Source organism: Durio zibethinus, chromosome 25 (genome assembly GCF_047325235.1).
Source record: "Durio zibethinus cultivar Kanyao isolate XHJ-2024 chromosome 25, ASM4732523v1, whole genome shotgun sequence".
Classification (NCBI taxonomy): Eukaryota; Viridiplantae; Streptophyta; class Magnoliopsida; order Malvales; family Malvaceae; genus Durio; species Durio zibethinus.
This window is the reverse complement of record NC_143186.1, coordinates 14,627,257-14,640,830: the sequence shown is the minus strand read 5'-3', so window position 1 is coordinate 14,640,830 and position 13,574 is coordinate 14,627,257. Positions and strand designations below refer to the sequence as shown.

Below are 13,574 nucleotides of genomic sequence, written 5' to 3'. Positions count from 1 at the left end.
TTTGGTTTCGCCTAATTAATATTTTAATATTTCAATCAAATAATAATTGTTTCGGTCGTGCCAGTCTGGTGCTTAGAAATTAATTTGATTCTTCATTCAAATCTTTGAAGTATTGTTCTCAAATTGTAATTCACAAATAATATAGCCATTTTTGTGTCATGACTGTCCCTATTGACAGAATTTTTATCTTACTAGTTTTTAACATGTGCATGATTCACGTATAATTTTTATCTCTAAAAATTTATATCAATAAATTTTTTTTAATATTATGATAACAATGATAAATAATATTAATTTAATTTTGATTTTGATATAATATAAGTAAATTTTGATAACTTTTGATATAATTTTGATTTTAATAATTTTTTTATAAGATTTTAGTAACTTTCAATACAATTTTGATAATCATTGATAAAATTTTAGTAAGTAATTTTAATAATTAACTTTTTAGTAACTTATGATATACTTTTACTAATCATTGATAAAATTCAAGTTATTACATATTTAATAATAGATTCCCGTAAGAAAACTCAAATTTAATTCTAGTATAAAATAATTTTTTATATAATAACAATATTATTTCATTCAAATTTAGAATTTTTTTTGAATATGCTTGTGGTAGGTTTATTCAAGTCTCCGAAAATAAATTTCAAGTTTCATTTTTGCTAATAATCAAAATTTAATTCCTAACCACTTTAAGTCCCAAAAGTTTATCAATGATTAACAATTAAGTTATCATTAATTTATTATTATATTATCAGAGATTTATTACTAAGTTATCAGTGATATATTATTAAATTATCAATAATTTACTACTAAATTAATATTAATTTACTACTAACTTGTGAATGATTTATTACTAAATTATGAATTATTTACTATTAAATTATTAATGATTTACTACCAAATTATTGATGATTGTAATAAAGTTATAATTGATTTACTATTAATTTATTGATGATTTACTACAAAGATATAAATAATTAACTAATTTACGATTAAATTATCACTAATTTACTATTAAATTATCAATAATATACATATAAATTATCAATGATTTACTATTATGTTATTATGCATTTATTATTTTGTTATCCTTAATTTACTATTTAGTTTTTGATTATTTACTACAAAATAATCATAGAATTATTCCAAAATTAACCATGATTTATTATCAAGTTATCACTAATTTATATTAAATTATCTATAATTTACTATTAAGTTATTGATGATTAACTACTACTAAGTTATATTGATTTACTTTTAAATTTCAATAATAAACTACTAAATTATCATTGATTTACTATTAAGTTATTTATAATTTATTACTATAATTATCAATTAACTACTACTAAATTGAAATTTACTTACTATTAAGTTATCACTAATTTACTATTAAATTATAATTGATTTTTTATTAAGTTATTAATAATTAACAACTAAATTATCACTTGTATTTATTAACCTATCACTGATTTATTAATATGTTGTTATACTTTTAAAACCATAAAACATGAAATTTAAACAACCTACTAATAATATATGAGATAATTTTCTTTTTATATAATAACATTATTGTTTTATTTAAATTTAGAATTTTTTTCACTAATTCTTTTTATTGAATAAGTTTGTGGTAAGTTTATCCTAGTTGTCAAAATAAAAGTTTTGACTTCATTTCTATTAGTAACAAGGGTTCAATCACAGGCAACTTCAAATATAAAAAAAAATTATCAATGATTGATAATTAATTTATCAATTATTTACCAGTAAATTATCAAAAATTTATTATTAAATTATCAATGATATTTACTTCTAATTTATGAATGATTTACCATTAAGTTATAAAATATTTATCATTAAGTTGTGAATGATTTCTATTAAATTATTAGTGATTTATTATTAAGTTATCGATGATTTATTATAAAGTTATATTTAATTTACTACCAATTTATCGATAATTCACTAAAAAGTTATCAATGATTAACTAATATATTATTGAATTATCATTGATTTACAATTAAGTTATTAATAATTTACTATTATATTATTAGTGATATTCTACTAAATTATTAATTTACTATTAAATTACCAATGATTTATTATTATATTTTTATATATTTACTGTTAGGGTATCATTGACTTACTACTTAATTTTTTATTATTTACTACAAAATTATCACCGATTTATCACTAAATTATCTATAATTCAAGATCAAGTTATTACTAATTTATATTAAATCATGCATGATTTATTATTAAGTTATTATTGATTTACTTTTAAGTTTTCAATGATTAACTACTAAGTTATCAATTATTTACTATTAATTTATCATTGATTTGCTATCAATTAATTATTTTAAATTGAAATTGATTTACTAATAAATTATTACTAATTTACTATTAAATTATCATTGATTTATTACTAAATTATCAATAATTAACCGCTAAATTATTTTTTATTAAGTTATCCTGGATTTAGTATCATTTTAGTGTACATTTACGTATAATAATATTATAATTGATTTATCATTAAGGTATTATCATAAATTATTATATTATTATTGATATACTAAAAAGTTATCAATTATTTATCACTAAATTATCATTCATTTATTATTAAGTTATCATTAATTTACTACTAAATTATCGATGATTATTATTATATTATACTGATTACATTTAAGTTTTCACTGATTAATTACTAACTTATTAATTATCTACTACTATATTATCATTGATTTATGTACATCTAAAAAGAAAGTAATCATAATGTATGCAAAATTATATAATTTGTAAGATAAAAAAAGAAAGAAGAAAAAGTTCAAGTTTAAATGATTTGAAAAGTATGAGTAAATGCTTTTAATTTACTCCATAGCTTAACATGTAATAATAAGTTAAAATCATAACTTTTTATACTAATATAAGTATTAAAACTAAATTAAATAAATATATACAAAATATATTAAGTCAATATTTTTAAGATTTTCTTCAAATTTTAGTTCATGGTAAAATAGTAGATATTAAGATAAGCATTATTGATAATTTGAATAAATTATTAGTGTATATATTTTCATACTTTTTAATGAAGTAAAATTGTATATAAAAGATTGAAAGTTTTGAAGTGTTCTATTATCAATGGAAGTAATAACTTTACCTTATGTTTCTATTTTTAAGCATATAATTCTAATTAAAGATTTTGTTATATATATGATAAAAGCAATATGAACTTGTTTACTAAATAAATTTTATAAAAATTAAGCAGACAATAATTTTAAAAAATATTAGAATCATAATAATTACTTTCGCATTCTTCATAAATTTTGTTTTTACTAAACAAAAACATGGTATATTTTTAATTGTTACTTCATTCTAATTACCACCATTTAAAATAACTTCTTTGATATTTTAATGCCAATCAATTTCTCCATTTAAAAAGAGTAAAGAATATTTCACATTCTCCATAAAAAATTTCTTCTACCAAATGAAAAGATAATATATTTTTAATTGTTACTTCATTCTTAATACTATCATTCAAAATGGCTTTTTTGATATTTTGATGTCAATTAACTTCTTCATTTGAAAAGAATAAAAAATATTATAAAGGGTCATAACAACTAAAATAATGCTTAATTATATGCTATCTTTATAAATAAGTTTGAACTATGATATGATCTCTTTCAAATGAAATGTTTGAATTGTCTTCTTTAACCTATATAGCTATAACATGATTAATAAATAAACAATTATAAATTCATTGATTTATATTAACATTTTTATAATACAAATTTCAAAATCCTAAAAAAAAAGAAGTATCCTTTAATCTTTGCAAAATTTGGGCAGAAGGATTTTTTTTTCTAAAATTATTATCTAAAACTCTATAACTTTGTACTTAAATTTTTATTATATTGTATTCTTATTTTATTTTGAAATTTATTACAGGTGTCGTAAAAGTATAATTAAAATAGCATAGATTAATAAACTCAAACTTGAAACAATTCAAAACTCAAATTAAATATAAATAAATTTTTTACTTATTTTAAATTTTAATTTAATTAAAAATAATATAATACACATTATTATAAAAATGAACTAACTTAACTCGATTTCAATTGATTTTAAAACATTAACAACTTAGTAATTAATTAAAATCTGAAATGATTAAATATAATCAAAATCTAAATTGAAATAATAGCCTAATTAAAATCCAATATTAGTGATTCACCTTCTGTAATAATTTAAAAGTTTTTTTTATTTAAGTTTCATTTCCCTTCATCTTCAACATTTCATTTTTATTGTTTTTGTGGTTGAATTAGTTAATTAATTTTAAGAGAATTTCTAAATTGCAATTAAAATTATAAGTAATTCATTATACTTATTTTTAATTTAAATTTATGATGATTTAAATCCACCTTTTTAAATAAAAAAAAAGTATGTACCAATTATTGAGTCAAATGAGCCCAGATGTATAAGTGAATAATTGAATACACTATAAATAGAAGTATATGATAAAACTTAACTTAACCTAATTGATTTCTAATCCTAAGTTTAAATTTTAACTCAAAATTATAAAAAGTTAAAATTAAAAATAATTGAAATATTAAATACACAATCAAATAAATATTTATCAAATAAATTTTGATAATAAATACCTTTAAATCACTTTTAAATTTAGTTAAATTATAATTTATAATAATTTTTTATTTTAGATGTAAAGGGATAATTAATTTGATAAATTTCAATTCTTTTGAACAAATATTACCTAATATGATAACCTCAAAAAATTTTATATAATAGTTAATATTCTTCAACTAATATAAAAGGGATAATGAGTATATAATATTTCACCAAATAAAAAAGTTTCATATTAATCATAAAAAAATTTGAAATCAATGTATTTGTATATTTTTTATTGAAATATCATATAACACTAATATTTTTTATTATATAAGGATGATAGAGTTATGCATAATCAATCAATTTTTTATTTCTTTTTTCTGTTTAAAATAATCTTTCATTAGTACTTTTATTAATTGAATATAATTGTACGTTCTATCAACTAAAAACTTAAATTTTTTTATTTTAAAAATTTTATTATACATAAATTTTTATTATATAAAATATTAAAATACATAATTTTAAAAAATAAAACAAAATAAAATCTTACATTGAAAGAATTCACAAAAAACAATTAATTTTATTTCACTTAGATAATTTTTTACTTAGAATAATTCACATTAGATCATTCAACCACCTAAATTTTTTTATGTGAAAAATCATTTTACTTATAAAAAGAGTCTAATAATAATAAAAAAAGTCATTTAAATTAAAATTTCTAAAAAAATTACTAATGACATTTTGATCGATTACTTTTTAGATTTTTTAAAATTAAAATTTATTAACAGTATTTTAATTAATCACTTTTAGTATTTTTTTTTAGTCTAATTATAAAAAGAAAGAGTCTAATAATAAAAAAATTCATATAAAAACATTTAGTAAGAATATTTTAGGCAATCATTTTTAATACTTTTAGAATTAAATTTTTAAAATTTTAAATAATTTAATTTTACATCATTTTAATTTTAGTTTATTATAATTAAATTTTAATAAATTAATAGAATTTATACATATTTAAGGATAAATTTATTAATTTAAAAATTTATAAAAGTATTTAAGTCGTTCATTATTAATAGTTTTGGAGTTCACACTTTTCTATATAGATAGATGATAGATTATATGCTTACAATATTTTATCCAATATTCTGAAATCAGACATGATCAAACTCGTAAGTTCTATTATTCTCTAAATTATAGAGATGTTCAATGATTGAACATGAGTTGGCATTTGAGGCTCAACTTCTTTTTATTAAGTGAGGTTTTTTAGTTTTATCCAATTTATTTTTTTTTAAGTTGATTCAAATAAATTTATTTATATTAAATCTAACAAAATCATGAAAAATTATTTTTTTACATAGCACATTTTCTTTATTTTTGTCATGAAGGTTAACCATCCGTTGGTAATTTATAATTTGAGGCTAGTTTAAATTTATACTATGGGTTTAGAAAAGATTATATATTTAAATTAACTTAATGGTATGCATACTTTAAAATAAGTGTATAGTAATATATGAAGAGAAAATTGTGAGAAATGTCAAACCCTGCTGACAATCAATGCCAGAAATCAAGGTCGGTGGCTTCAATTTCTAGCCCATGATTGAAGGAGGTTCTACCAAAAAAATAATACAACTCGAACCCTCTTGAACTTCCAACCAACAGCCAAAGAAAAACACCTAAATCTGCAGTTTCGATTGGCAATGACTTGTTTTCATACTTGTCCAAAAACATTTAACATTAGCTGTCAAAACCATATTTTATATGTAATAATAAACGACTGTCACATGGGCAATGTGCTGGCAATGACAGAAATCATAGCATATGAAAAGTAACACTTCCCCCATATTTCTTAGTTGTTAGAATTAAATTTCAGACATTTCACTTCAATTTCTAGCTCATCTTTCTAGTTCTAAGCATCAAATTTGGCTACCAAGTCTTTCCTTCAATATAATATTTGGTTGTGACCTTGAAGCACATGGTATCCTTACCCCACTTGACTTTTCCTAATCAGTTTCATTCAATAGATGACAGAATAAAAAGAAGAAGATACTAAGAATCCTCCCATGTGGGTCTTTCTTATCAGTTTGTTAGGGGTTAGAAGCTTGTGGTTGCAGCAATGGAGAATAGTCATGACCATCATGACATTTGTGAGTCTTCTTCCGGTGAAGCTGATCAGAAAGTGGAAGTTCTTGATCTTTTGGAGGAGTCTTGGTTTTTTGAGAACTTGTTCAATAGGAGAAGAAGGATGTTAAGATGTTATTCTGATCCTTGTACTTCATCAAACTTTAGCCAAGAGGTTTTGGCAAAAGATTCATGTATCCAAAACTCTGAATCAACAAAGAAATTCCAGGATAAAGGTTCAGCACATTGTAGTTTGATAGGGAGGGAGGAACAGGTTCAAGAAAGGAAAAGCAATGATGGGAGGAGCAAATTGAATAGGCAATTATCTCTTCAAGCATCAGAAACAACTTGTACAGAGAAGATACATGAGATTCAAGAAAAGAAAACTGATAGGAAGAGCCAATTGAGTGGACAATCATCGCGAATTAATCTGCTGAGGACACCTTCCTTGCCAACTTCTAAGGGGAGGAGAGAGTTAATTCAAGATAATGACAGTGATATTAGAATGAGCAAATTGATTCGACAAGCATTGGCTAACTCTTCTGACACCTTGCCCCCAAGGCACAGTCCTAGTAAGGTACTGGTACTATAGAATCTTCTGCAATTTCATAATGCATACTTGAATTGATTCATTTGATCCTTATATGTTCAGTATAATTTATGTAATGAGCTAAAGCTAGCAAAATTCCGCTGAATTCTGATATATGTGGCTTGAATGATATGGAAATGAGAATTGCACATGTATCTGTCATCTTTTTTACAAAGAAAGCTGCGGCCTAAAAATAAGGGAAGAGACTACAGGTACTGAGATTTAATCTTTAGACCTGCTAAATTCCACTTATAAAGGTTGACTATATAAACCGACTGAACTAAGATTCGAGTTTGTCATTTTTCATTTCATTATCTAATGTTCAAACATTGCATTTGCAGGCCATGACACAAAGTTGCAGCATGCAAAGATGTAGACGACCAAGAAATCTAGAAATGGAAACGACTAACAATACCAATGTGGTTCAGGAAATGAGACGACGGTATTCAAATCAGAAGATACTGCAAAAAAGCCAAAGTGATCTTGCATTCCAGGAACTGCAAGGGTTCAAGGATTTAGGATTCACATTTGACAAGGAAGACCTGAGCCCCGGTGTTGTGAGCATACTCCCAGGCCTGCAGGAAAACAAGATAGAGGACTCGAAACAAGATAACGTGAGGAGGCCTTATTTGTCTGAGGCATGGCTTGTACAAAGCCATCCACCTCCCATTCCAAATTGTGTATCTAAGGATTCAGCAGAAGATATGAAAGAACAACTCAAGTTTTGGGCCAGAGCTGTGGCAACTAATGTTCGACAAGAGTGCTGAAAAATCGTTAAACATTAACAATTTCTTCTACCAAAGAAAGAGGTGATTCTTTCCTCAGTGTTCAAGTTCAGAAGGCAAAGATGGAAGGGAAGTTCTTGTCTGATAGTAGTTTGAATTTTTTATGTGGACAATTTTGTGGTGCCTGTAACTCTTATGTTGATAAACTAACGTGGATATTAATAACAATAATTCGTTCTTGTAATCACAATAATCCATTGATTAGCTCCATAGAGTAAATTATAGAAGTTTGAGAGGAGAAAGAGGTAGGAGAAATCAAAATGATATTCAGTTCAAGATTTTATTTTCTTTTTCAAGTTTGTTCACTTTTCTTTTTTTTTCATTTGCAGATCTTCAAATTCAAAAGTTTTTTTAAAAGAAAATGCAGAATGATGATGTGACACAAATTATTCACATATCAAAAAATTATAAAAAAGTTAGAAAAAATATTGAATTAAGGGTGCTTCTAAAAGCACCTCTTTTTTTTTTTTACATTTCATTTTTCTAAAAATTTTTTATAAATGAAATTATTTAATTATCATTTTTTATAAGTTTTCGAATATTTATATCCCATAAATTTTATAATTTATCAAAATTTGATTTTTGAAGAAGAAGAGAATGAAAATTTAAGGGAAATTACAAAAAAATAAAATTTTATTAAAAATTTTTATTAATTAGTGTAATTAAAAAAGTTATTATTAAAAAAATTATAAAATTTTAAATTAATAAAAAAGTTAATTTTATTATTTTAACCTTAAAATAAATAAAATCTTATGAGGTGTTAATTAAACTAAGGATAAAAATAGTAAATACAACTTTTTTCTTATAAATTTAAAATTTATTATTTCTTTTTTAATAATTTTTTATATCAATTATTAAAATTTTATAATAACTCTAATTAAATTGAACTTTATGAAAAAGTCTCTTCATTTTTTTTTATCACAATGAATTTTTTCAATTAACATATTAAATTTTAATAAAATTATGTAGTATCCAATAATATTATTTATTCTTATTCAGCTTTCAAAATTTTCAATTTTTATATGTTAGATTAGACCTAATAGTTTTTTTATCATCTTTCATAACATTAAAAAATAAAATATTTAATTAAGATTTCATAAGAATTTTTTAATTCCAAAATAGTAAAATCAACTTATTTTTTTATTAATTTTAAATTTTATAAGTTTTTCGATAATAGTTTTTTTATTACATTAATTAATAAAAAATTTTCCTAAAATTTTGTTTTATATAATTTTTCTTAAATTTTTACTACTTTACCCTCCAAAAATAAATTTTCGATAACCTAGCAATTAGAATTTTCCTTGAATTAATTTACAATAACAAATAAAATAAAAGAAAAAGAAAAGAAAAATCTTGGGGTGTTGAGATAATAAAAAACCCCTTCAGACTGGGACCAGCTGCAACAATATCCAACAGATATTTTACACACACTTCAGCGTTCAGCTTCACTTCAATTCCCATTTGAATCAACAAAAACCAGAATCCATAAAAGATTGTGATGGCAAACAAACCAAAATAGCCCCAGAAAAAGACTCATCCTTTTCCACTCTTCTCTGAAACTAAAACCTTTGCTGCAAATGCTTCAATCTCTCCATCTCCTTTCCTCCCCTTCCCCTCTCTCTTTCCCTCCCCCCCACTGCCCATCTTCTTCCCCACTCTTCTCTCTCCGAAAACCCAGCTTTTTCTCTCCTTTCTCTTTACACCCCAAAGTCCTCCTTGGGCCATTGTTTGCTCAAGCTCGAAAACCCATCACCACCATTGCAGAAGCAGAAGAAGAAGAGGGTCCCTTTGAGTTGCCACCATCTTCTAGTTCTTCTTCAATCTTTGCTACAAGTGATGACCCCACTCCTCTCCAAACTGCCACCGGTGTTTTGCTTACTGGTGCCATTGGGGTCTTCCTGTTTCGGTCCCTTAGACGCCGTGCTAAGCGTGCTAAAGAGCTGGTGAGTGAGTATATCCACCTAGCTGTAAAGAAAACTTTTCTCCTGTCTGTTTTGGTTGCTTGTGTCAAATTTTCAATTTGGAGAATTGGGTTTTCTTTTAATCTCCCATTAAAAATTAAAACTCTATTGATATTGGGTTTCAGCGTTCTATTCTTATTGTTGATTTTGTTTTGGTTTTTCCTATTCACTCTTATCAAACTTCTTCAATTATATCTAGGCCTTCCTGTGTTTTCATTAGTCTTACTTCGTTGCAAATGTAAATTAGACCAAAGTATCTGTTCTTTTATTTTTCAGTGTTATTTCGATTTTCTGTGTGTTTTCCTTCTTTTCTTTTTCAATTTATGTCTTATTATGTCTGGAGTTGGATATTAAAGAAAAGATTTTTGTTGTCTCTAGAGATTGAGGTCATCAGGGATAAAGAAATCATTGAAGGAAGAGGCACTAGATAACTTGAAAGCAATGGCGTCAGCTTCAATTGAAACCAAGTCGTCCACACCCTCACCAGTTCAGGCATTGTTGGGAAGCATAGCTGCGGGTGTCATTGCTCTTATTCTTTATAAGTTCACCACTACTATTGAAGCAGCTTTTAGTCGCCAGACAGTTTCTGATAATTTCTCGGTTGGTCCTTTTGGTGCCCTTATCTGTGCCTGTATTTAGTATTTCTTTCTTATTTGGTTTAGTTGCTTGATTCTTTGATTTTGTGAGTAGTTATCTCTACTGTTCACAATATTTTTTACATGATGGAAAAACTATCACAATGCTCATGAAAGATGAGGGATAGTGACTTCATGTATATCCCATGTGAATAAGAATATCATTAAATCTGTTTGATGTGACTTTGGATTTGATCATAGGTGACTATTGATAGCACATATGCAATATATATTTTGCATGGTAAAATCTGGTGTGTGTTGATTCACTTTGAATAGGGAAGCATACCTTAATGTCCTTGTTTTAAGATTTTATACAAGGTTAGATAGGAGCAGCTACTTAGGAAGCCCCTGCGAGTATACAACACCAGACTTTACACTCTTTATCATGCCTCGTAGGAAAATGATATTCAGGTAGAGAATTTCAAGGGTTTCATATTTTGACAATTAATAAGTATGGACCGTATAAGACCTCATACAGTATCTTTAATGTAGTACATGGTGCCATTTCCAGTTCGAGAGTAGTTACTTAAACAGTATCATTTTTCTCAAACATTTTCATCTTTATCATCCTATCCTATCCATCTTTTTATGCACCAAGCATGACCATTATGTAGTACATGGTAGTATGGTACCAGTTCCAGTTCGAGAATAGTTACTTAAACAGTGTCATTTTTCTCAAACATTTTCATCTTTATGCTTTGCAGGTTCGTCAGATATCGATAACTATCAGGTAGCTCTCACTAGTGCTCCATTTAACTCCTGCCTGTAAATCTTTTTGGTTTTCATCCCTCGTACAATTGCTTGCAGGACTATCGTGAACGGATTGTGCTACCTTGCAACTTTTGTTTTTGGCATCAATTCTCTTGGCTTATTCCTTTATTCGGGTCAACTTGCCATAAGTTCCTTCATGGACGGTTCCACACGTAAAGAAAATGAGAGTAAAGGTGAGGAGAATGTTGGCTCACTAAGTTCTGTGAAAGAAAATGCTGTAGAGGGGACAGAATTGACGAGCAGTAGGGAGGATCAGAGTCCAGGTGGTAAACAATAGTGCTAGAGGTTATCTACAGATAGTGGAAGAAATAGGCTTTACGTACACTTTACTCATTTGCAAGGAGGAAATGTAAATGTTTTGCCACATTGTTTCATATATATGACTTTTCTTTCTTGATAGCTATGCTGTTTCATAGTCACAACCTCCCATTTTTTATATGAATGATCAATCCTCCAGGCAGTTGGTACCTTATTGCTATAAACTGTAATTCGGGACACCTTAAAAAGAGTAATGGCAAGGTATAATTCATGCGGCAGTCCCCTCATAGTGGGAAAAGTTTTGCTTCTTCTTGTTGATTGTAAAATGTGATGAACTTCATAACTGCTGCTACAGAGATGCACAATATTCAAGGTTGATCAATCTCCATTCTCTTTTCTTCAAACCTAATATCCATGACTCAATTCTACTTATTTTTAATCAATTGGTACATTATATGGAAATTTCAGGCATCTGAATAAGGAAGACTTGGTAGGCAGACATGAATGATAATCTGTTAGAAAAAATAAATAAAATAATAAAAAATAATTTCAGCTTTGAGGGGCGAAGAATATTGTTTTAAAGGTAATTATACTTCTAAGATACGACAAATTTTCAGACTCTCCAAACAAAAATAATAAAATGATTATGCATAAATTTATTTATAATTGATGAACAAACATGTTCTTTTGATAAATAATCATACCAATTTATTTAAATAATTATAACTTTTTTTGTTATATAATTATTATAAATGAATATTTCTATTCAAATATAATCATTCATTTAATAGTTTTAACTCTTTTGTTACATAACTGTTTTTAACAAATATTTCTTATTCAAACTATAAATAATTAAAACAAACATTAAATCTTTCACCACTAAACAACGTTCTAAACTACCAACATAACCACTTGGGACCAAAACAACATCCAAGTATTCCTTCTTTCAAACTATTTTCTTTGTCTGCCAGCACTTAGGATTCATAATTCATAATCTTTTATTATTATGACTAGGCTTTGAGTTTATATTTTATACTGATTGTTTGACTAATGCCGCTGTCATATTGTCTTATTTGCATTAATTATAGAGAATTATGAAAAAAATGCGACTTACACATATGCATTACACTTTTCTTTCCCTCTCATGTTTTCTTTTCCTCTCATTTACATGGAAAGGGGAAGAAATTTGTTATTATTATTTATTGATTATTGATTACTTGTTATGGTACTCACAATCTGCATGGGAGAAAATTGAAGGAAAAAAAAAAAAGTAATAAAAGCAATTCGCATGTCGGACCTTAACTTCACTTTTTTTCGAGTAGAAATCATTATTTTGATATAATTCTTTGATTGTTTAATTTAAGCAATTCATTTTCTCTCAAATTTGGTGAAGACCAACTCAACTGGTAACTTGATATATTAACATATCAGTTTAACTCTTCCTACAATCTGTCTATTGAGACCAAACATTCACTCTGTTTAAGACTAAAGAGTCAATGTTGTCCTACTTTCTAAGCAAGATGTTTAGTTTATATACACAAAGAAATTGGGCTTTTAATGGTGTTTTTTTTTTCAACCGATGTTTGTAACAGTTAACAGCGTTTTTAAAATACGCCGCAAAAAACGTTGGCTATTCACATGTTAGGAAATTTTAGGCGTTTTTGGAATTGTACATATAGCATATATGTGCTATATGTACTATGAAGTTGATTCAGATCAAAGATTATTGTTAACATTGTTACATTAACAAAGAAGGATATGGAGGCTAAACATGTAATTGGTACATAATGATGAGTGGAAAGTTTGTCAGGAACTTGAAACTTTATGGTACATATGCAGATTA

General features: G+C 25.6%; 2 protein-coding genes across 2 annotated transcripts; both read left to right on the top strand.

Annotated features, from left to right (window-relative positions):
* Window positions 1-6,619: 6,619 nt before the first annotated feature.
* LOC111276526 (serine/arginine repetitive matrix protein) lies at window positions 6,620-8,277 on the top strand. Its single transcript, XM_022862271.2, has 2 exons — window positions 6,620-7,309; window positions 7,663-8,277. The coding sequence occupies exons 1-2, from the start codon at window positions 6,728-6,730 to the stop codon at window positions 8,086-8,088; spliced, it is 1,008 nt and encodes a 335-aa protein (XP_022718006.1). The 5' UTR covers window positions 6,620-6,727; the 3' UTR covers window positions 8,089-8,277.
* A 1,224-nt stretch (window positions 8,278-9,501) lies between these two features.
* On the top strand, window positions 9,502-11,872 carry LOC111276527 (uncharacterized). Its single transcript, XM_022862272.2, has 4 exons — window positions 9,502-10,049; window positions 10,446-10,667; window positions 11,407-11,432; window positions 11,510-11,872. The coding sequence occupies exons 1-4, from the start codon at window positions 9,684-9,686 to the stop codon at window positions 11,748-11,750; spliced, it is 855 nt and encodes a 284-aa protein (XP_022718007.2). The 5' UTR covers window positions 9,502-9,683; the 3' UTR covers window positions 11,751-11,872.
* Window positions 11,873-13,574: the final 1,702 nt, after the last annotated feature.